At 36.8% G+C, this 23,305-nt stretch overlaps 1 protein-coding gene across 2 annotated transcripts in view; it reads right to left on the bottom strand.

Moving 5' to 3' along the window:
* The window catches only part of LOC150083805 (uncharacterized protein C05D11.1-like), a 282,398-nt gene that overhangs the window by 156,331 nt on the left and 102,762 nt on the right, over window positions 1-23,305 (bottom strand). For both annotated transcript variants that reach the window (XM_090375794.1, XM_090375795.1), the window contains 3 exons: window positions 20,767-20,869; window positions 17,583-17,657; window positions 6,924-7,034 (listed from right to left, as the gene is read on the bottom strand). In XM_090375794.1, coding sequence (XP_090231920.1) covers window positions 6,924-7,034; window positions 17,583-17,657; window positions 20,767-20,869 — 289 coding nt within the window. The remainder of the gene's footprint in view (window positions 1-6,923; window positions 7,035-17,582; window positions 17,658-20,766; window positions 20,870-23,305) is intronic.

Genomic DNA, 23,305 nt, shown 5'->3' with positions numbered 1-23,305 from the left:
GAGACCGTATGGCAGCTATTCCAAAACTAAAATTATTTATTATAGGCAAAGCCAAAGAACATCATTTCTTTTTTATGGCTGGCTATTGGCACTTTTAAATATTATCATCAAGTCCCCTGTGCCACCATCAGCCACCCTAGAGTACCAAAAGGTTAACAAACCCTTTGACACCCCTATAACAGAGGATCAAAGGCCACTCGGAAAAAATTAACTCTGACAGTGATGGAGCCAATAGTAATCAGCAGCCATTATTGGCAACGAATTAACGGTAGAAATTTTCGAATTTCGAATCAGTAAGCAGAGCGCTACCCCTTCACTGTCAGACCAGAAAAAGGCGCAGTCAGTCAGTCAGACAGACAGACCAGACAGACAGGAATCACCAAGAAGAGAAGAATGATAATATCCAGCTCAGGACTCTGGGTGTGCCAAGCCCATACTCACCAGATGTGAGCCTCTGGGGTTCACAAATGATGACTACTACCAGTTTTGATTTATACTTATAAACTACTGTATAAGTTTTGAACTTGGTGTTTTGCTCAATGATAATGAAATATTTACAAATTTTTGTAATGACATTCCCCTATCCAATTGGACTCAACAGAACTTTATTTTGAAATAAACAATTTCATTTTTAATGGAAATGCCAAGCAGGAGAGTTAGTATCATGTATGGATTGAAGGTTGAGAAGATGAAAGAAGACAGACTTGAATTTCTGTATATTGTAATTTTCAGGAAATTAGCATTAGCAGAGGCATCTGATGCAAGAAAGCAAACTTATACAGCATCAGCCAAAATAAAAAATAAAACCCTTCACATTTCACTGATCCATTCGTTCCAAATGTTTGTCTAGTTCTGCCTCGCATTTATTTAAGCTATCAACTTCCACAACAACAGATGGAAGTATGTTCCAGCAATAAACTACCCACTGGCTAAAGGCAAACTTCTGCACATCATTCTACAACTGTCTTTCCTCAGCCCTCCCATCAGCATTGAGCCTGCTCAATCCATCTCAATCAGATCACCTCGCAGGTGCCTAGTCTCCAGAAGCTGCAATTTGCAGAACTTAAGCCTTTCTTCAAAAGAGCACCCCATTGTTCCTTCACCAGTCTAGTTGCCCTTGTCTGTACTTGTTCTAGCAACTCTACATCCTTCCTAAAATGAGGCTTCCGGACCTGTATGCAATGCTCAAGATGTGGCCTGACCACTGCTTCACCAGTCTTGTTGCCCTTGTCTGTACTTGTTAATTAGTTAGTTATTTGGTTTTTAGGAGCATTAGCAACTAAGGCCATATTGCTCCGGATATGCGGTGGTCATTCCCTGACCTTTCCGCATCATCCATATTTGGTGGTGACGGGCTCGAACCCCGGTCTAATCAAGAAGCGTGTGCTACGCACTGCTGCTCCTTCCCACCTGGCTACGGAGGCGCCTGTCTGTACTTGTTCTAGCAACTCTACATCCTTCCTAAAATTAGGCTTCTGGACCTGTATGCAGTACTCAAGATGTAGTCTGACCACTGCCTTATACAAGGGAATAATCACCTCCTTATCCCTGCTTGCAAAATTCCTGTATATCATTGACAAGATCCCATGACCTACTCTGGCAGCCCATCTGCACTGTCAGAAAACTTTCTATCTGACTGCACAATTATCCCTAGGTCTCTTTCATTCTCCAACTACCCTGAGTAGCAGTAACCCCCATTTCTCTGGGGGTTACTGCTACCCATATGCAGTACTTTGCATTTGTCAAAGTTAAACTTCAGTTGCCACTTCTCAGCCCATCTACCCAACTTTTCCCAGACCCTCTTGTAGCAGCATACTGTCATTACTGTTATTAACAACCTTGCCAATCTTTGTATCATGTGCAAACTTGGACATTAAGCCTGATATACCTTCATCAATATCACTGATAAATATAAAAAACAACAATGGGCCCAACAAATAACATTAGTTCATGTAGATCAGTATCCATTGATTACCATTGCTTGCAAAATTCCTGTATATCATTGACAAGATCCCATGACCTACTCTGGCAGCCCATCTGCACTGTCAGAAAACTTTCTATCTGACTGCACAATTATCCCTAGGTCTCTTTCATTCTCCAACTACCCTGAGTAGCAGTAACCCCCCATTTCTCTGGGGGTTACTGCTACCCATATGCAGTACTTTGCATTTGTCAAAGTTAAACTTCAGTTGCCACTTCTCAGCCCATCTACCCAACTTTTCCCAGACCCTCTTGTAGCAGCATACTGTCATTACTGTTATTAACAACCTTGCCAATCTTTGTATCATGTGCAAACTTGGACATTAAGCCTGATATACCTTCATCAATATCACTGATAAATATACAAAACAACAATGGGCCCAACAAATAACATTAGTTCATGTAGATCAGCATCCATTGATTACCATTCTCCCACTCAACATCCTTTTATCCATAGGAACAACTTGCCCTTAATGCCATACTGCTCCAATTTGTACAGTAGTCTTCCATGTGCAACATTATTAAAAACTTTTCTGAAATCTAAGTATATTATATCAAAATTATTTTTTTCATCCAGTTCCTTTGTGACCACATCAGAGTATCCAATCAAATTGGTCAGACAAGATTTCCCTTTGACAAACCCATGCTGTCTGAATTATTACTGCTATCTTGTCTAGATGATCCTGCAATGCTTCTTTAACCAGTGACTCCATTATTTTCACTGGAACAGAAGTCGAACTAACAGGTCTGTAATTACTCATGTCACCCTCTGATAACCCTTTGTGAATTGGAGATACATTTGCACATCTCCAGTCCGTGGGGACTTCCCTCGAGTCCAAGGATGCTCTCATAATTATGGCTAAGGGTTTGCTTACTTCCTTTGCTACTTCCCTTTGCCACCTTCCTGTGCCAAATACATATGAAAGGAAGTTTTTCCAGAAAATTAAAGTTGAACAAATAAATGAGGAAGAAGAAAAGTTGTTTCTGTAAAGTTAGACAATTAAAGGATGTTGACTGGTTGTGGCACATGTTCAGACTAGTTTGGAAGAGAGAGTGGGAATTATAGAAGCAAATTCAGAAGAACAGTGCCTGTGAAAGTATCAATATAAAAGGCATGCAGCAGACAAAGAACATCTGTGTGTGCGTGTGAGAGAGAGAGAAAAGAGACTTTGTCACAGATGGGTCTTAACTTAACCTAAGTGCCCTCCTTTGAATGAATCCATAAGCCTGTGTGAAATTTTAGGGACACCACCCCCAGATGCAGGAACAATATTTTGTGATAGGGCAGATTTGTGATTTGTATGAGCAGCTATTCGGAAGAAAAGTAATGCTCAAAGTGAAAGAGAAAATCATTTTTTAGATGCAAAGGAAGCAATATTTGTGATGTGCTTATGTCAAGAGAGAGACTGGAAGTCAGGGTAATCCCTAATAGAGATATGTGAGCTTGCCTGGAAATCTAAGTGTCGTCAAAGATAAGCACAGGAGCAGAAGGATCCTTTTTTTTTTTTTTTTGTAAGATATAAGGCAGGACTGAGTTATAGAAGGATTGAAATCAACTAAGTTATCTATGTTCCAGATCAGTATTTAGGGAATTAGAAATGGATATTCAAGAAGTTGAAGCTGTTTGTGCAGGGCAAGGTTTCACAAACTGGAAGGTTAGTTAGTTAGTTATTTGGTTTTTGGAGCATTAGCAACTAAGGCCATATTGCTCCGGGATATGCGGTGGTTATTCCCTGACCTTCCCGCATCCTCCGTATTTGGTGGTGACGGGCTCGAACCCCGGTCTAATCAAGAAGCATGTGATACGCACTGCTGCTCCTTCCCACCTGGCTACGGAGACGCCAAAACTGGAAGGTGGAATACAATGTACTGTCATCAGCAAAACTGTGGATAGGATTTCAAGTCAACACGAGAAGATCATTAATATACAGGAGGAAAAGAGTGGGAGAAAGAACCGGACCTTGGGGAACACAACATTGATATTCGTAGATTTTTTAGTATCTGTGATTTTGCATAGATATAGTATCGCAAATAACCTAATCGCGATACTATATCTATTTGACAACCCAAGAATTCGTAGATTGGAGATAAATCAACTAAGTTACCTTTGCCCCAATGGAGAATTTCCTGGAATTCAAGTGTATTTAATTCCTAGTATTTAAGGAATTGGTAGTAGATATTTGAGAAGTTGAAGCTGTTTGTCCAGGGCATGGTTATTTAAATTGGACAGTGCAATACAATTTGCTATCTTCAGCAAAACTATGGATAGGATTTCTAGTCAATGGAAGATCATTAATATACAAAATAAAAAGAGTGGGAGAAAGAACCAAACCTTGGGGGAACACTAGCATTAGTGGATAAGTTAAAAGGCCAAGGAAAAGAAGAAAATAAATCTGCCAGATCACCCCATTTTCCAGTCTTGTAATACCAAACAACGTGAGGTTGAAAACATACACAAGAAAGAATGCCTCAATTGAAGAAGAGACCATCACCAAGTTTTGATCTGAGGTATCTAGAGGGTTACTTACCTTGACTTTGTACTTAGAAGGGTTGTTTGAGAGAAAAAGATCAAGGGTATTAGCTATGTGTTTAGGATTGGCTAGTATTCTGGTAGGTAAATGAACACTGTGCGAGGTCATTAGTAGTTGCAAAAGCTTCAGCATCTCTACCAGCTGGGTCCATGTGTCTAGAAAATAGAAGCCAGCTGGAGTTGTGAACATTAAAATCACCAAGGAAAATTACCTCACTGTTAGGAAAGCTGGACTGGAGAAGGTCAAGTTTCAAAGATTGAACATCAAAGAGTCCAAGTGATTAGTGGAACTGGGAGACTGATAGAGGCAACAAATGAATTTGACAGAATGCTGTAGACAGACAGACAGACATTTTAAGTCAGAGAAGATCAAAAAGAGGAGATTCGAAATTATTAATTCTCTGACAGGGAATATTAGAGAGATTTATGCAAAAGTCCATCTTTGAAACAAAAGAATCATACAGCAAATAGTTAGGACAACTGAGAATGAACAGTGGTTGAATCCACTGATAATTAGGATTCTGTCAGAAAAAGTAATTGGAGTTTAGCAGAATAAGTGGGAATGGACATAATTCAGATTGGAACTGAGACCTGTATATTTGTGAAAAACAAGGAAGTGTTTGGGAAGTTTAGATCCTTTCACAGATAAGTTTGTTTTTTTTGTTTGACGATTCATGGCGTATTCAGTAGTAAGAAAAGGTGGGGCGGACATGTTGTATGAAGAAATTTTTGGATATGGTCTATACATGGCAAGAATATATCCAGTTTTAGGGTTACTGAGATGAACAGTTACACTGACTGTATGAAGACTATGCACTGACTATATTATTTGTATTATGTACTATTTGTGCCACCTGTTCCAAGAGTACATTACGATTTGATAAGGAGTTCGATATTTTGTACGAACACTGTGGTTTTATATACAGGGTGTCCCAAAAATATTGGTACAAACATTTAGGGGAGGTAGGTAACATCTAAAGGAATGTGAATCGCATAGCAACCCATAACCGGAAACGTCACCATAAGTTGGTACACAGCGCTGTTCATCAGTTCACGAGAGGGAAAATTTCTGGTTTACTCATTCAAGCAGTAGTCGCAGCACGAAGAGCATGCATCGATATATGAACTGTGAGCTGGCAGACATGCACCCAGTGTGTGGATTAACAGAGGGCCCACACAGTGTGTGTGTGTGTGCCCCCATGCAGCACAACATCGCTTCGCAATAAATGTGTGGGCAGGTATGGTCAGTGACTGCTTAGTCGGCCCATACCTGTTGCCATCCTCTATGAACTCTGCTAAATATCGAATCTTTCTTGAACAAGTTCTACCAGGGTTACTTGACGATGTTCCAGCAAATGTGAGACGCAACATTTGGTTTCAACATGATGGGGCGCCTGCCCATTATGGAAGATGTGTTTGTGACCATTTGAAAAGGCGTTTTGGGCGTAGATGGATTGGCAGTGGTGGACCCGTTGCCTGGCCCCCACGCTCACCTGATTTATCGAGCCTTGATTTCTTTCTGTGGGGGCCCCTCAAATCTATCGTGTACGAATCGCCTGTGGAGACAGAAATGGATCTCGTGGCGAGACTTGTCTGCGCTGCTGCTACTGTCAAAGAAACTCCAGGTGTGTTCGACCGTGTCCGCCAATCCATGCTGTGCCGGTGTCACGCATGCATCGTGTCTCATGGTGGAACCTTCGAGCATCTGTTGTAACATCATGAAATGCATCCATCTCGTACTCCATTGTTAATATTATGTCAAATAAATGTTTGCCACTAATTACCGTCTTGTGTCATTTCTGCTTCTTGTGTCTCTGCTACTACTTTCCCGTGACATTTCCGGTTATGGGTTCCTATGCGATTCACATTCCTTTAGATGTTACCTACCTCCCCTAAACGTTTGTACCAATATCTTTGAGACACCCTGTATACATCATCTTTTTTTTTTTTTCTTTTTTTTTTTTTTTTCTTATTTTAATTTCTCTTTCAGCTTTTACAGTTTTATAATTTTTTCTTTATATTCTCCCCCGTCAAGCTCCTTCTGGGGCAGGATTTGCTGATCTTCAGTTTTTCTGAATGTCCAAAGGTGGAATTTTCAGATATTCTGTAATTGGTCTTTCAGTGGCACAGGATATGATTCTGCTGGCACCCACTGGTCTTGCATTCTACCAATGCTGAACAATAAATGCACGCACATACCCATGGACACGGACACAACATTCATTTCTGTCCTTTTACGGAGTTCTATATCATTAAAGTGTATTAATGCAGGGTTCAATTAATGATCAGAAAAATATTTTGAAAATTTTAACTTTTAGTTCAATAATATGTCTAGATCACAATAGTTTGTTTTCCCCTATTAACGTTGCAATTAAAGCATTTTATAAAAGGCATATATTATAAAAACACTTACCACCACATGATGCCCATCTACTAAGTAAACCTTTATAAGATTATACCAAAAATCTGGCTCTGTTTCAGATAATAATGCAACTATGGGAAGTTTCTGCATTCTCTGTTCCAACTAGAAATAAAATGAAGGAAATATTATTAAGTAGAAACTTCAGAATTTAGTAGTTTCTGGCTTTATGACAGACAAGAAGTATGGATAATACTGCTATACATGTTTTTAGCAATAATTTCTGTTCTTTTTTTTTTTCAAGGCAAACATATGAATCCGTACCATACCATTTTCAGGTACTGATTCTAATAAGTAACTGCCTGACTGACACACACACACGTTTTCAATACACAGTATTAAGAACAATAGGTCATGTGCACAATGTACTCAGCCATAATTATGAGAGCATCCTTGGACTCAGGGGTGGTCCCCACGGACTGGAGACGTGCAAATGTATCTCCAATTCACAAAGGTGGATCGAAAAGTGACACAAGTAACAGGGAGGATTTGCCTGAAACAGAAGTTTCAGGCAAAATAATGGAGTCACTGGTTAAAGATTCATTGTAGGATCATCTAGACAAGACTACAGCAATAATTCAGACACAGCATGGGTTTGTTAAGGGAAAGTCTTGTCTGACAAATCTGATTGGATATTATGATGTGGTTACAAATGGAACTGGATGCAAAAAATAATTTTGATATCATATACTTGGACTTCAGGAAAGCTTTTGACACTGTTGCGCATGGAAGACTACTGTAGAAATTTGAGCAGAATGGTATTAAGAGTAAATTGCTACAATGGATAAAAGGATGGTTGAATGGGAAAAGACAGAGGGTGGTAAACAATTGGCACTGCTCTTTGTGGACTAATGTTATTAGTGGAGTCCAACAGGGTTCGGTGCTGGGTACACCGTTGTTTTGTATATTTATCAATGATGTTGATGAAGGTATATCAGGCTTAGTGAAGTTTGCAGATGATACAAAGGTTGGCAGGGTTGTTAATGACAGTAATGGCAGTGTGCTACCGCAACAAGATCTAGAAAATTTGGGAAGATGGGTTGAGAAGTGGCAACTGAAGTTTAACATTGACAAATGCAAAGTATTGCATATGGGTAGAAGTAACCCCAGAGGTTTGTTTGTTGTTTGGTTTTTAGGAGCATTAGCAACTAAGGCCATATTGCTCTGGGGATATGCGGTGATCATTCTCTGACCTTTCCGCATCCTCCGTATTTCGTGGTCATGGGCTCGAACCCCGGTCTGATCAAGAAGCGTGTGCTACGCACTGCTGCTCCTGCCTACCTGGCTACGGAGGCGCCAACCCCAGAGGAATGTACCAACAGAAAATGAAAACTACTACTACTGACCTCATTTTAGGAAGGATGTAGATCTGCTTGAGCATGTACAGAGAAGGGCAACAAGATTGGTGAGGGGAATGAAGGGATCCTCTTACCAAGAGAGGCATAAGTTCTGCAAATTGCAGCGACTGGAGACTAGGCACCTGCGAGGTAATCTGATCGAGATGTATAAGGCCTTGAATGGGTTGAGCACACTGAATTCTGTATGGGATTCTTCCAATTGTTCAGATTATGAACCTAAGGGGGCATAAATTCAAATTGAGGAAAGACAGATGTAGAATAGATGTGCGGAAATTTTCCTTTAGCCAGTGGGTAATTAATTGCCGGAACAAACTTCCATCTGTCGTGAAAGTTGATAGGTTAAATAAATTTAAGGAGGAATTGGACAAACATTTAGAGGGAATGGTTGTGTGAATTTTTTTTTTTTTTTTTTTTGACTGATGCTGCATAAGTTGCTTTCTTGCATCACATGCCACTACTACTACTGACACTCAGCCATCTCAAATCAATACTTCATTTTAGTGGTTCAACAGTTTTTTTTTTTTTTTCATGCAGTTTGTATTTTATTGAATACTTGTGCACATCATATGAATTCCCATCAACAACAGTCTATTATCATTGCCTCATTCATTTCCTGGTATCTTTTTTTCCTCTAACTGTTAGTGAAAGTATTAAAATAAAGTGACAGTAGAGAAAATGAACCTACATGCTAGCTATGTTACAACCTAGTTTTTTTTTTTAAAATCTAGTAAGCACATGGTTGACAATCTTCTCATAGTCCTTTCATATATAAATCCCTAAAATGTTTTTCATACTTTTCTGAATGCTAACTGTTTACTCTTTTCTGAGACACGGTGGTTAGGAAATTACCACTTAAGGTGGTAGAAAATGAAAAACACCTGGGAGTAATTGTGCAATCAGATATGAAGTTTTCTGAGAAATGCAGACAGGCTGCCGGGGCAGGTTATGGGGTTTTGTCAATGATATACAGGAATTTTGCTAGCACAGAAAAGGAGGTGATTGTTCCTCTGTATAAGGTAATGGTCAGGTCATGCCTTGAGTACTGCATACAGGTCTGGAGACCTCATTTTAGGAAGGATGTAGATCTGCTTGAGCATGTACAGAGAAGGGCAACAAGATTGGTGAGGGGAATGAAGGGATCCTCTTACCAAGAGAGGCATAAGTTCTGCAAATTGCAGCGACTGGAGACTAGGCACCTGCGAGGTAATCTGATCGAGATGTATAAGGCCTTGAATGGGTTGAGCACACTGAATTCTGTATGGGATTCTTCCAATTGTTCAGATTATGAACCTAAGGGGGCATAAATTCAAATTGAGGAAAGACAGATGTAGAATAGATGTGCGGAAATTTTCCTTTAGCCAGTGGGTAATTAATTGCCGGAACAAACTTCCATCTGTCGTGAAAGTTGATAGGTTAAATAAATTTAAGGAGGAATTGGACAAACATTTAGAGGGAATGGTTGTGTGAATTTTTTTTTTTTTTTTTTTTTGACTGATGCTGCATAAGTTGCTTTCTTGCATCACATGCCACTACTACTACTGACACTCAGCCATCTCAAATCAATACTTCATTTTAGTGGTTCAACAGTTTTTTTTTTTTTTTTCATGCAGTTTGTATTTTATTGAATACTTGTGCACATCATATGAATTCCCATCAACAACAGTCTATTATCATTGCCTCATTCATTTCCTGGTATCTTTTTTTCCTCTAACTGTTAGTGAAAGTATTAAAATAAAGTGACAGTAGAGAAAATGAACCTACATGCTAGCTATGTTACAACCTAGTTTTTTTTTTTAAAATCTAGTAAGCACATGGTTGACAATCTTCTCATAGTCCTTTCATATATAAATCCCTAAAATGTTTTTCATACTTTTCTGAATGCTAACTGTTTACTCTTTTCTGAGACACAGTGGTTAGGAAATTACCACTTTTTTCAAACAGCTACGTCATTTGTTGTCCACTGAAAATGCCAATGCAGAGTTTATATCACTTATCTCAAGAAGTTTTTGATATGGGGATTTCCCAACAAAATAAAATACAGGAATTTTCCAATAAATTTTTTGCATAACAACTAGCGAGTCAACAGTGGGGATTCACAAAAAGAATGGAAATATTGAAAAATTACATCTAACATAATACGGGGTTTTCTCCACACAAAAGCTCAAAAATACCATGTTATGCGAAATTTGCCACAGTTCTCTAACTGTGTTAGAATGAAATCGTATTATATAAGTACTGTGTTGTGCAAGGATTGCTGCAATTTACCAATCATGTTAGAGTGAAACCGTGTTATCCAGGTGTTGCCTGTGTGTGTGGGTGTGTGTGTATATAACCATAAAAATAAATTAGAATAAGAATTAAAAATAATGCTAGCAGCATGGCAAGACAAGAGCGAAAATAATCAAAATTAAACATAATGATCAAACTAACAAGGAGGGAAGAGAGGGGTAACAAGAGTAAAAATATTGCAGCAGAAACTCTAAGATAATTTAGAACATCAAATGTAAAATAAAATAATAATTCATTAAATTTCGAAAGCCAATTATATAGAAATTTAACGGGGCCCCCTCTGACGGGCACCAGGTCCAAATTTATGTGAAATATCACCAACAGAGATGTAAACCACTACAATAAAATAAAACAAAAATAGACTGACCATTACACCCCATCTCAACAGAGGATCACAAGGCCAATAATGGTCAGGGAATCACTGCATTTCGATCGCTAGACAAATTTTTATTTTATTTTTATTACGAAAGATTCAGTTTCCAACTATTTTAAACGTTATTCAAATATATGTATAATTATATCACACGACAGTAGTGGGCAAACTGCTAACGCTACACCTGTGCTGCCATCCATAGTTCATTATTCGTCTATATAATCTGGTTAAGATTACTTTTGTCAGTAGTGTGGCTTTGCATTGGAGTGCTCGTATCTGTTCTATTTTTTAATTTTCACTGCATCAAGACCAGTGCTATTCAAGTCCTCTGCATTGGTGGTTCGATCTTGGGATCGGGTGGAAGACTGATCTTTTGCCTTTGCGGTGATTTGTCTAGCGATCGAAATGCGGCGATTCCCTGACCATTATTGGCCATGTGGTCCTTTGTTGAGATGGGGCGTAATGGTCAGTCTATTTTTGGTTTAATTTTGTTTTATTTTATTGTAGTGGTTTACATCTCTGTTGGTGATATTTCACATAAATTTGGACCTGGTGCCCGTCGGAGGGGGCACTATTAAATTTATATTTAATTGGCTTTCAAAATTTATTGAATTATTATTTAATCTTTACATTTAGATGTTCTAAATTATCTTAGAGTTTCTGCTGCAATAGTTTTACTCTTGTTACCCCTCTCTTCCCTCCCTGTTAGTTTGATCGTCATGTTTAATTTCGACTATTTTTGATCTTGTCTTGCCATGCTGCTGGCATTATTTTTAATTCTTATTCTAATTTATTTTTATGGTTATATTTCAAGCATCATGTAGAGGAATATGCTTTTTGCTGCACATTTTTAATTTTTTTATTTTATTTTTATTATGAAAGATTGTTTCCAACTATTTTAAACATTATTCAAACATACACACACATACACATACACACAGTAGTAAAATTATAAAAATGCTCCAAAACATGCAGGGCAGCAGTAAAGGAACATTAATACAGGGTCTGCAAAGATGGATATGAGAAGTACACATAGTGCCCTGAACTAAAAGGGTGTAAAGGATAGTAGAAAAAAGAAATGAGATAGAAATGAAATAGGTGAAAGAATGTTAAAATCTAAGTATGATTATGAATTAAAATTATTAATAGCATAATTAACAAGCCAATAGGAAGAAATGGGACTGTGGAAAAAGAAAATAAACAATTAATAGTACAAATGTAATTTGCAGGAAAAATATGGTAAAAAATAATGTGAACAAGCAAATGGTATAGGGTGAGGTAAAAAATAGGTGAGGTTAACCACTCTTTCTCCCCATCCACATCCTCAAGAATTTTTGTTAGAGCGAACCCGCATTGCAGAAGTACCGTGTTATACAGGAGCTGCCTGTAATAGTAATAGTATTCACCATATAATGCAAGGAAGCCACAGGCTTTTAATGCACTGGCAAAAAAAAAAAAAAAAAACCAAGATGATAAGAAAATACAAATTATATGTTCCCTCCTCACACTGGTAACTATCCAGTTTATCTTTGAATTTATTCTGTCAGTCTTAACTACAAGCCAGAGCAACTTCAGCAATCAACAACTTGCTGGCTAAAATAAAACTTCCTGCAATCTAATCTAACTTCAACCCTTGTAATCTGACATTAGCATTAGTAGAGGCATATGATGCAAGAAAGCAAGCTTATATAGCATCAGCCAAAAACAAGAAAAACTTCCCACTTCACCCATCCATTCACTACGCCACAACAGATGGAAGTTTGTTCCATCAATCAACCACCTGCTGGCTAAAGAAAAACTTCCTAACATCTACTCTATGACTGCCTTTTCTAAATTTGAATTCATGTACCCTCAGGTGAACAATCTGAGCAAAAGGAAGATTCCCCATCAGCACTGATCTTGGTCAAACCATTCAAGGCCTTATACACCTCAAACAGATCACCTTTGAGGTGATCTGTTTGAAGTGTATAATGGAGCAATCCATTATCAATATAATGAGGCCTCCAGACTTGTATGCACTACTCAAGGTGTGGCCTTACCATTGTCTTATACAAGGGAATAATCACCTCCTTATCCCTGCTAGCAAAATTCCTGTATATCACTGACAAGACACCATGAGCTACCCTTGCAGCCTGTCTGCACTGCTCAGAAAACTTCATATCTGAATACACACTTATCCCCAGGTATTTTTCATTCTCCACTGCCTGAATGTACCACACAGTTGGTACATTAGTCTGGGGGTTACTGCTACCCATATACAGTAGTTTACATTTGTAAATGTTAAACTTCAGTTGCCACCTCTCAGCCCATCTGCTCAACTTTTCTATATCCTATTGCAGTAATGTACTGTCATTTAAAACCCTGCCAACCTTCATATTGTCTGCAAACTTTGACATACCTTTGTCAATATCACTGATAAAATACAGAAAAAAAAAATTTTTAAAAATGGACCCAACTTTGAACACTGGGGGACTCCACAAATATCATCAGTCCATGAAGAGCAGAGTCCATCGATTACCACACTCTGTCTTCTCCCACTCAACCATCCTTTTATCTATTGTAGCAACTTACCCTTAATGTCATATTGCTCCTATTTTTACATTAGTCTTCCATGTGCAACAATATCAAAAGCTTTCCTGAAATCGAAGTATATGATATCAAAATTATTTTTGCATCCAGTTCCTTTGTGACCACATCCCAGTATCCAATCAAATTACTTAGAGAAGGCTTCCCCTTAACAAACCCATGATGCATCCGAATTATTATTGCAGTCTTGTCAAGATGATCCTGCAATGCTTCTTTAACTCCATTATTTTCCTGGGAACAGAAGTTAAACTGACAGGTCCTCCTTTATTTTATTTTTTTTATTTTTTGTATTAGAACCTATAGTACTTAGTACAGTGTTTGGGTTGGAGGTTGAGAAGACGAAAGAAGATATTTGTTGACATTAGACTTGAACTTCTGTAGACTAATTTTCAGGAAATACGTATGAATTGGGGATACATTTGCACATCTCCAGTCCATGGGGACCTCCCCTGAGTCCAAGAATGTTCTCATCATTATGGCTAAGGGTTTGCTTACTTCTTTTGCTACCTCTTTTAATATATCTGGATAGATCGCATCCACCCCAGGTGCCTTTCTTATGTTTAACTTCAACAAGTTAAACTCCCAGTTAGAATTTAATACGCTTCTGTCCTCCACACAGAATTCCTATGTGTGAATGTAGATTCAAAATACCTGTTCAGTTTGTCAGCTATCTGAGCAGATCATCAACAGTCGAATCATCGATATCAAGTCGACCAACCTGATTCATCCCCTTCTCTCTAGGGTTTATATAAATAAAGAAGTCTTTGCTGTTTTTCCTTTGCATCCTTTGCCATAGATCCTTTGCATCCTTTATATAGCCTGCTAAACTTTATTTTTCATGTTAACTTCATCTTCCATGACTCCACCAAATAGAAATTCATCAGTGACAGACTGATGTAAGAAAAACATCTTGATATGAAGTTGCTTAGAGCTAAATATACTTACCACTGCATCAGTACAGAGTAACAAAAAAAAAAAAAAAAAAAGAACTTTAATGGTGAGTGGAATTAAAATTTAAAAATAATTAATTTTTGAATAATACAGACAGTGCTGAATTTGTGCGCTGAAGTATGATACTCTCAGATGACCAAAAGGAAATAAGCTGGAAAAGCTTGTGGTAGAGGAAATAGAAATCACTGACAACATTTAGACACATTATTTTTATCTGGCAACAGAGACTTTGTGAATACTGAATTCAACATTCTCAATGACTGGATGTTAAACTTCAGTTTAACATCCAGTCATTGAGAATGGAATTAATTCATGGTTTTTAGTAAAGGGATGTTTGAAAGGGGCTAATATATTAACAGATTTTTTATTTTAGGAAACCTGATGTCCATTGTATCAACGTTCCCTTATTCACAAGAAACTGTATATACTGTATGAAGTTTCCTGTAATAAAGAGCAAGACGAATGTAATAAAAACAAATTTAGGCTGTCCATGCCAGAACAGCATTTAAATTACTTTATACAAATCAATAATAATGAATAATCAGCGGAAATATTCAGCTCTTTAAGGGCTGTGAGCACTGGTATAACACAAGCAGATTGTGCTTAGCAGAGGTTTAAACTACACATATACATCACAGCAAGTCCAAATGTTAATGTAAGAGGCCAATATTGAATGTTTTATCAGAAAAGCATAGAATGGATTATATTTTTATTTATATGGTCAGGCCCACTCTACGGTTTTTGTATGCCTTCCTGTAAATTTTAAAATGTGCATTTGAAACAATAAATGAAAAAAAAAATTGAATTTTTTATAATTTCAAAATAACCTGAAATATCCATAAAATATTAAAAGTACAATATACAAAAATCATGTAATTTACATAACAAATATCAAAAAATATTATTAACTGCTTTCTGGGAGGCATCTTACCTTGCAAAAAAAGTAATTAATTCAATTATTTTACTGATTAAAAGAAATCAACAAAATAAAAATAATCATATAAATACATATATTTTATAAAATTTTAAGGCATGTTCATATATTTTAGGTGGTAGATGACTTTCATCAACCGGTGAAATACCACCACTTTGCTTATTGGAGGCTTGAAGTGGTGAAACCTATGTTTAGTCTCTAGAGCAAAGTTTCCGATATCCCCCCCCCATACTTCTCCTTCAACCCATGCACGGTACAAAGTACTATAGGTTTTGATACCTTTCATGTTTGGGGTTTTCATAAAAAAAAAAAAAATATACATATATATGCCTATCGTCTTCACCACTCCTACTGGACAAATTTTCACGAAATTTTGTATTTGGGCTTATTAAAAATATTTGTGAAGTCAACCAAATTTCATTAAAATCAGAAAAACAGAAATTTGGCAATCATTATTTCTTTTTTCCCATATGATTTGTAAGGAAAACAATAAATTCATAGACTAAACATAGTTTTAATGCAGTACGGTTAATTTTCGACAGTCTATGATTACAAGCGACGTGATGTCGCTTGAAAACATATATACAGAGAGAAAAGAATAATCCAATGGAGAGTAATTAAACTGAATGGCTAAGTTTAGAGGATGTCAACCTATAGAATTTTATTAAGTGTTCTATAAAGTTATTATCTTAGTAATTAATTGAGAGATAACTATATTTACTTTTCATTTCTATTAATCAGAGAAAACAGAAAAAAAATTATTTAATTAAAAAAAACAAATCGAGTGCACCTGAGATGCAACACACTTGCATACATTAACTAATTTGTTTATATACTGTTAACTATAAATAATAAAAATGGTTACTTTTACTAGTGATATAATGAATAAGCATGATAAGTCTTTTAATTTATTTTAGTTTTTAAACAAACGTAATCAGAATTAAATGATACCAGTATTCAATTTCAGCCTCACTTACAGTCTCTGTTTCTTCATCAAAGTAAAGATGCCACTTCACTTATTCCTAACTGTATAGTAAAATTTTTTGTCCCTTCAACAATAAAAGACTGATCCACATGTCTTTTTAATCTCAATGACTTTTTTTTTTTTTTTTTTTTGGTAGTTGTTGGCGCATCGGCTTCTGTGGCCATAATGCACCTCCCAAGGTTTTTGCAGTACTTTGATCCAAGCCCGAGGCGGGATTCAAATCCGCGACCTTTGAATTGCCAGGCAGGCACTTTACCCACCTGGCTAGCCCGGTCGGCTCAATGACATGTATGCAGCACTCTTTCCATTCTGCAGATGGTGCAGGTCTCAGCAAAACCCAGTGTTATGTAATTAAAGAATTATTATTCTGAATAAATGTTCAACATGACTGCTGTTTGCAGCAACTCATGGATATTTTTAATTTTAAAATCTAGCCTCACACATCTTTAAAATGTGTGTTGCATTTCTAACCCTATCAATGCATCCTAAAGAAGCTGCCATCAATGCATCTATCATATATGTTTATATATATATATTAACTGCATCCTGAAAAAGCTGCTGAAATTCATGTTGAGTGTTTACTTCAATGGTTGAATCATGCATTTGATATTGCCCCATATATAACAATCAATAACCTATAGTGTAGCATAATGTAATGTAGCGTGGTGTGATTAATCTAACAAAAGACTGTTAGACATAATGATAGATTTGGTAATAGAAGATTGAATCCCAGATATCAGTAGGTCAAGGGCTAATGGTATCTGAGCTAATGATACCTTTTTTGATATACGAGATTTAGCTAAACAAACAAAATCTCTCTATAAATATCTTATACCAACAGAGAAAGAAATAAAATAGAAATTTTGAAATATCAACTTTTGTTTCAAATTAGTAAAGTTCATCTGGATCTGAAATCTTCATGTTTCCAATAAAAGTCCCAATAGTTCCCTTTTTTAAAAAGTCAGGTTGAAAATTCTAAATATTTTCTTGAAAGAGACTAATAGTGATGCAGCATATTAACAGAATCCAATAGTCTTAGACATGCAAAAGAGAATCTCATCACCTGGCATTTTAAAAAAAAAATGTAAGCATTATAAATATTTCAACAACAAATTGAAAAAAAAAAAAAAAACTCTCAAAATGTTAAATGCAATATTATAAAAAAAAATCTACTCACATCATCGACCACATCCCCATATAAGAAGTGAGTAATTACACGAGTAGCAATAACATAGTGAGCATTGCTTTCCATCTGCAGGAGAAAGAGCATATAATTATAAGTAAAAAAAATATTAGTAAATAACAAATAGTAAACAGCAAACTTACTATTCACACCTTCTGGGTTAAACCGGGGGTGGGCAATCTCTGGCCCATGTTTTCAAAATATAAAAAGGGCCCACCAAAGACTGTATATCATAAAATAATGCTTATTGTAATTTTTATTATATTTGCTGTTATTAAATTGTTTTTAACATTTTGATTGCATGATGTCTAGGAATCATTTGAATTTGTGCCATATTTCACGACACTCGAGTAAGCAGCAGTTTGCCAAATGGTGGGCAAGCAGGTATAGACTTGCATGGAGTCAGTAGTGGTTCCCGGAACCTCAGCTCTGCAGAATGTGACTGCAGTGTGCATTTCAATGGCAAATGTTAGCGAATAATCAAAAGATAAAAGTGTACACCTTTTTAATAATCCTAAAAGTTGTGAAAAGCTAAAAAAAAAAAAAAAATGTTTGCCCGTGTGTACCTCACAGACATTTTATTTGGCCCATTATTTAAAAAGGTTGTTCAACCTTGGGTTAAATCATCACTGGGTTGTTAATGTTTTATCCAGGAGGTAGCTACAAGCATTGAAACGACAGTCTGGGGGGGGTAGTACCACATTACTAATAAGTAACACAAAACAGGACAACTTAACTCATTTTTGAAAATTACACATAATTAAGAATTGCTAGCCATCCAGATAAAAATAAAATTCTGGGTGTTTTCTGAGATTTAATTATATGTAACAACCTGTGACAGTGAACCCCTCTGGCATGCAGGCCAAAAGGGGTTCACCATAACAAAACTAATTTGAAACAAGAATATAACAATTTTTGCCCGCCACAGGAAAAAAACAAAAATTTACTAAAGATCTTGAGCACAGTTATACTTATGGTTTTCAATGCTAGATTCACTGATGAACCATGAAACAAATTCATTTTCAAATTAAAAAAAAATTATAGTACAGTATACACTATTTAAGAGTGGGTACATGCCAGTATATTTTCCTATATGCGCCACTCATAATGTTGTGCTACAGATCATGACAGGTGATTTACTACGAGGTGCCTCTGTAGCCAGGTGGGAAGGAGCAGCAGCGCATAGCACACGCTTCTTGATTAGACCAGGGTTCGAGCCCGTCACCACCAAATACGGAGGGTGCGGAAAGGTCAGGGAATGACCACCACATATCCCGGAGCAATATGGCCTTAGTTGCTAATGCTCCTAAAAACCAAATAACAAACAACAGGTGATTTACTTTAGTAATCAGAAAAACAGCAGCCCCTTCTTGCTGTTCTGTAAAAATGGTAAAGTGCCTATGCAATGATAAGCATAACTCCCGAGTGCAGAATTATTCTTAAGTAGGATGATTTGTTGTTTCAATGCTTGTAGTTGACTCTTTACTGATTTCCAGAACAGGCTGAATAGCACGATGCTCTACTGCAAAATGGACAGCCTCACAATTTTAATATGCTACCCGAAATTGAAGATGCTGAATATCTGCAGTGGTGGAAGACTTGAGGTAGAGTATGTATATATACACAGGGTGTTTCAGTTAAACGTTTCAGAACTTCTAAGAGGGGTAGGGTACATCCTGACAACTCGAAATCATATAGCAATGTGGGGTCGGAAATGCTTTCCTGAAGCGGTATTGTACACAGAAGTCGTCGTGCAACGTCGTGCAGCACAGATTCGATTTTCGGTCAATGAATGGGCCGGTATTATGGGAGATCACCTCATCGGACCTTACCTGTTATTGTGTCGTCTAACCGGACCTATCTACTTGATCTTTCTGCAGCAAGTATTGCCACAACTTTTGAGAGATGAACAGATTTCTGCATCGACGCAACAGACAATGTGGTTCCAACACGATGGAGCCCCTGCCCATTATAGCGGAGATGTTCGTAACTACCTGGATGTCACATTTGGTCAACAGTGGATCGGACGTGGTGGTCCCGTGCATTGGCCTGCTCGGTCACCCGACCTATCATGTCTTGATTTTTATTTCTGGGGTCATATGAAATCGCTAGTTTATGACACCCATGTTGACAATGCTGAGGAGCTGGTTGCAAGAATCGCAGTAGCTGCCGAAGAAATTCGAAATTCGCCTGGAGTATTCCAGAATGTTCGGATGTCCATGCGTCGGAGATGTGAGGCGTGCATTGTAGCCCGTGGAAGAAACTTCGAACACTTACTTTAATCCATGTACCTTTTGCTTCTTTTCATGTATTATTAAAACGATTTCTCACTTACGGTCTCTTTTCTTTATAGTGCTTCTGTGTACAACACCGCTTCAGGAAAGCATTTCCGATCCCACATTGCTATATGATTTCGAGTTGTCAGGATGTACCCCACCCCTCTTAGAAGTTCTGAAATGTTTAACTGAACACCCTGTATACATACATATCACCAGAAATATAAGAAATACATTTTATGACCTAAACACGTTCATCACTGTTAACCATATTTAAAAATGTTCTGGCACTGTGGCTAAAAGTGATTCCAAACACGTTACACACAACATAAATCTGTTATACTCAGTAGATATATCAGTATAATAAAACAAACCGTAAGACCGGCAATCATCATGTTACTCCATGCTACCATATTTTGTTAGATATTTAGCCTAGCCAGAATAAGCCCTCTTTTCTATAATGCTGCTTGACACGATTAACCAAGTTTTCTCTTAGTTAGATTATAAATTTTACTATTCATTTTTATTTTGAAAATCTGTTTAGTTAAATTTCTCTTCTTCCATCCATTTTACCTGACCATACCATCTTAAGTTTGCTTTCTTTTCTTACCTTTCTGGCTGGATATTACTCAGCTCCAAGCTTTTTTCTTTTCCTCCCATTTGTAATATAGTCTTGCTTTCATTGTTAATTCCATTAATTTTTCTTAAAACTCCAACAGAAATTTTTGACAGGGTTGACTTAACATGATTAAAATGTATGTGCTTCCATGCATACCTAACATAGTTTACCAGTAACCTTTCCTAACCGAGGTAAAACGTATTTAACAAATACTATTGATTCTTGAGTAATACACCAAAAAATAACAAATGAATAAGAACAAAAATAAGAGAAAAACCTTTACCTGATTCAAGATGCTCAATTTCTTGTTGTGAATAATTGTTTCGATTCTTGTCATATCTATTTCTGTTTTCTTTTCAGCTATCTGTCTTAGCAAATTTAATAATCTAATAAAAAGAAATTAAATCAATTTCCAGAAAAAATAATATACGATAAGATTCCTCAAAATAAAATAACCTACTCTATATAACATAAAAAAAAAACACCAATAATATCTATTAAAATTAAAGTTAGCTTTATATGTTCAACCGTGCTTTCTTTGTGATGGTATACAGTAAGGCATACCATCACTTTATTGATGGTGATGCATCATACTGACATGCATGGTGGGAGGGGATGTACTACACAACTAGTGGCAAGTTGTGAGAAAATTTTTATTTTAAAAAAAAAAAAAGACTTGAATGCTAAAGAAATAATTAAACAAATTAAGAGTATCTTTTCACCTTGCACAGTTAAAAAACTAAAAAAAAACAAATAGGAAGTGTGTGAAGAGTTAACTAAAAAGACTGTTTTTGTTCCTGACAGTGTCCCAAGTTTCAGAGCAAGAGATGACTAATGATGACTGCCCTAGTTGATGGACTGCTGATCAAAAAAAAAAAAAAAAACAACTTGTGTAAGGCACAATTAGCATTAGCAGATGCACATGATGTAAGAAAGCAAGCTTATATAGCATCAGCCAAAAAAAGAAAAAAAAAAAAAAAATAACATTCTCATTTCACACATTCACTCGCTCCAAATTTGTCCAGTTCTACCTTGAATCTATTTAAGCTATCAACTTCTACCACAACAGATGGAAGTTTGTTCCAGAAATCCACCACCTGCTGGCTAAATGCAAACTTCCACACATCTATCCTACAATTGTCTTTCCTCAATTTGAATTTATGCCCTCTTAGGCGATTATTCTGAGCAAGAGGAAGAATCCAATCAGCATTGAGCAGCCTCAAACCATTCAAGGCTTTATACACTTCAATCAGATCACTTCGCAGATTCCTAGTCTCCAGACACTGTAATTTGCAAAACTTAAGCCTTCCTTCGTAAGCGCAACCGTTTGTTCCAACTAATCTTGTTGCCCTTCTCTGTACTCATTCCAGCATTTCTACATCCTTCTTAACCCTCCTATTGTGTTCGGATCAATATGACCAGGTCGCCTTCTTTTAATGCCAATAAATCCTATATTTATTTAAATATTTTGATGCCGCTCTATGACTTTTACTAATTTACCCTAATAACGGTGTACCTAGATTGAAAACAAAATTTTACAGTTAGTTTTTATTTATAAATGTAACTGTTACACTTATTGTGCTCAGGTCAATATGACCCGACGATCAGTTTTGTTAAAATTTAAGAAATGAGAAGCGAATTATTTTCATAAATGATTGTATTTTATTAGTTTTGTTTTATTTTCATAGAAATAACTTACATTACCACTTGCTGGTGCCTTCTCGCATATATCTGCCAGTGTCACTTGTGTGTCAGTTTCTTGGTAAACATCAAGCTTGGTGCCACTCTAAGAGACAACAGTAGGAAGAAATTGTAGAAGACTAAGAAATTGTTGTGTACTAAGAGATCGTTGGCGGACAGTGAAATTGAGAATCTTTTGTATGCTTCTTATGGCAATGATATTACTTCTGAAGTAGAGGACCATTTGTCTAAAGCAGAGGTGCATAGTGAATCAGATGATGAAGAAGTGGAACCTACGATTTCAGATGAAGCTGTTGTTGTTGTTGAAGTGGGATTTATTGGCGCAAGGGCTGCTATGGCCAAAATGTGCCTATAACTTAAGATTGTTGGTCAATATATGAAAGGAATTGTTCTAGAAGTGACTGCATACGTTTATAATTTTTAGATATTTAAACAGTTCTGATAGATTAGCATCATCTCCAAGTATATGAGTTAGTTGCAAGGGTTTTTGTGAGTTGATTAAAGATCTGAAACATTCAATTCTAGCTGAATCATAGTGTGCACATTCATTAATAATGTTTCACTGTAAGAATGGAACTACAAAGCGAGCAGAGAGGAGACTCTTCTAGCAGTAAAAAAAGGTGTGTTAGGTGCGTATGACCAATTCGTGCTCTTGCAAGCACGACCTCTTCATGCCTGGTTAATCGGGAACTAGATCTCCATAGCTGTGGGTTTTGTTTTATACACTTCTCGTGTATAAAATAAAACCTGGATATTTGGAAGATCATTAAGGAGATTTAGAGCCATTTTGGAAGCTGTTGTTGTGGCTAATTACGTAACCTCAAAAAATGGTAATATAATGTGGAACTGCAACACACCTAATCAACCAGTTGCAAGAACTAACAGTAGTTGAATTAGAAGCATATTTCAGCCTACCGCTTTTATCTGGAGTGTATAAATCTCATGGGGAAGCAACCTCTGGAGTGTATAAATCTCATGGGGAAGCAACACATTACTGCCATATTAATTTAACACCAATAAAACGACACCCCTATGGGATGGAAATGTAGGCCGCCCTATATTCAGGGAAATGATGTCCTTACAATGATTCCATGTAATTTTGCTTTGACGATAAAGGAACC

The sequence above is a fragment of the Mastigoproctus giganteus genome, chromosome 6 (genome assembly GCF_048544385.1).
Source record: "Mastigoproctus giganteus isolate SK-2022 chromosome 6, ASM4854438v1, whole genome shotgun sequence".
Taxonomy (NCBI): Eukaryota; Metazoa; Arthropoda; class Arachnida; order Uropygi; family Thelyphonidae; genus Mastigoproctus; species Mastigoproctus giganteus.
Note: the sequence above shows the minus strand (reverse complement) of the source record. Positions and strands in the feature narration are given on the sequence as shown.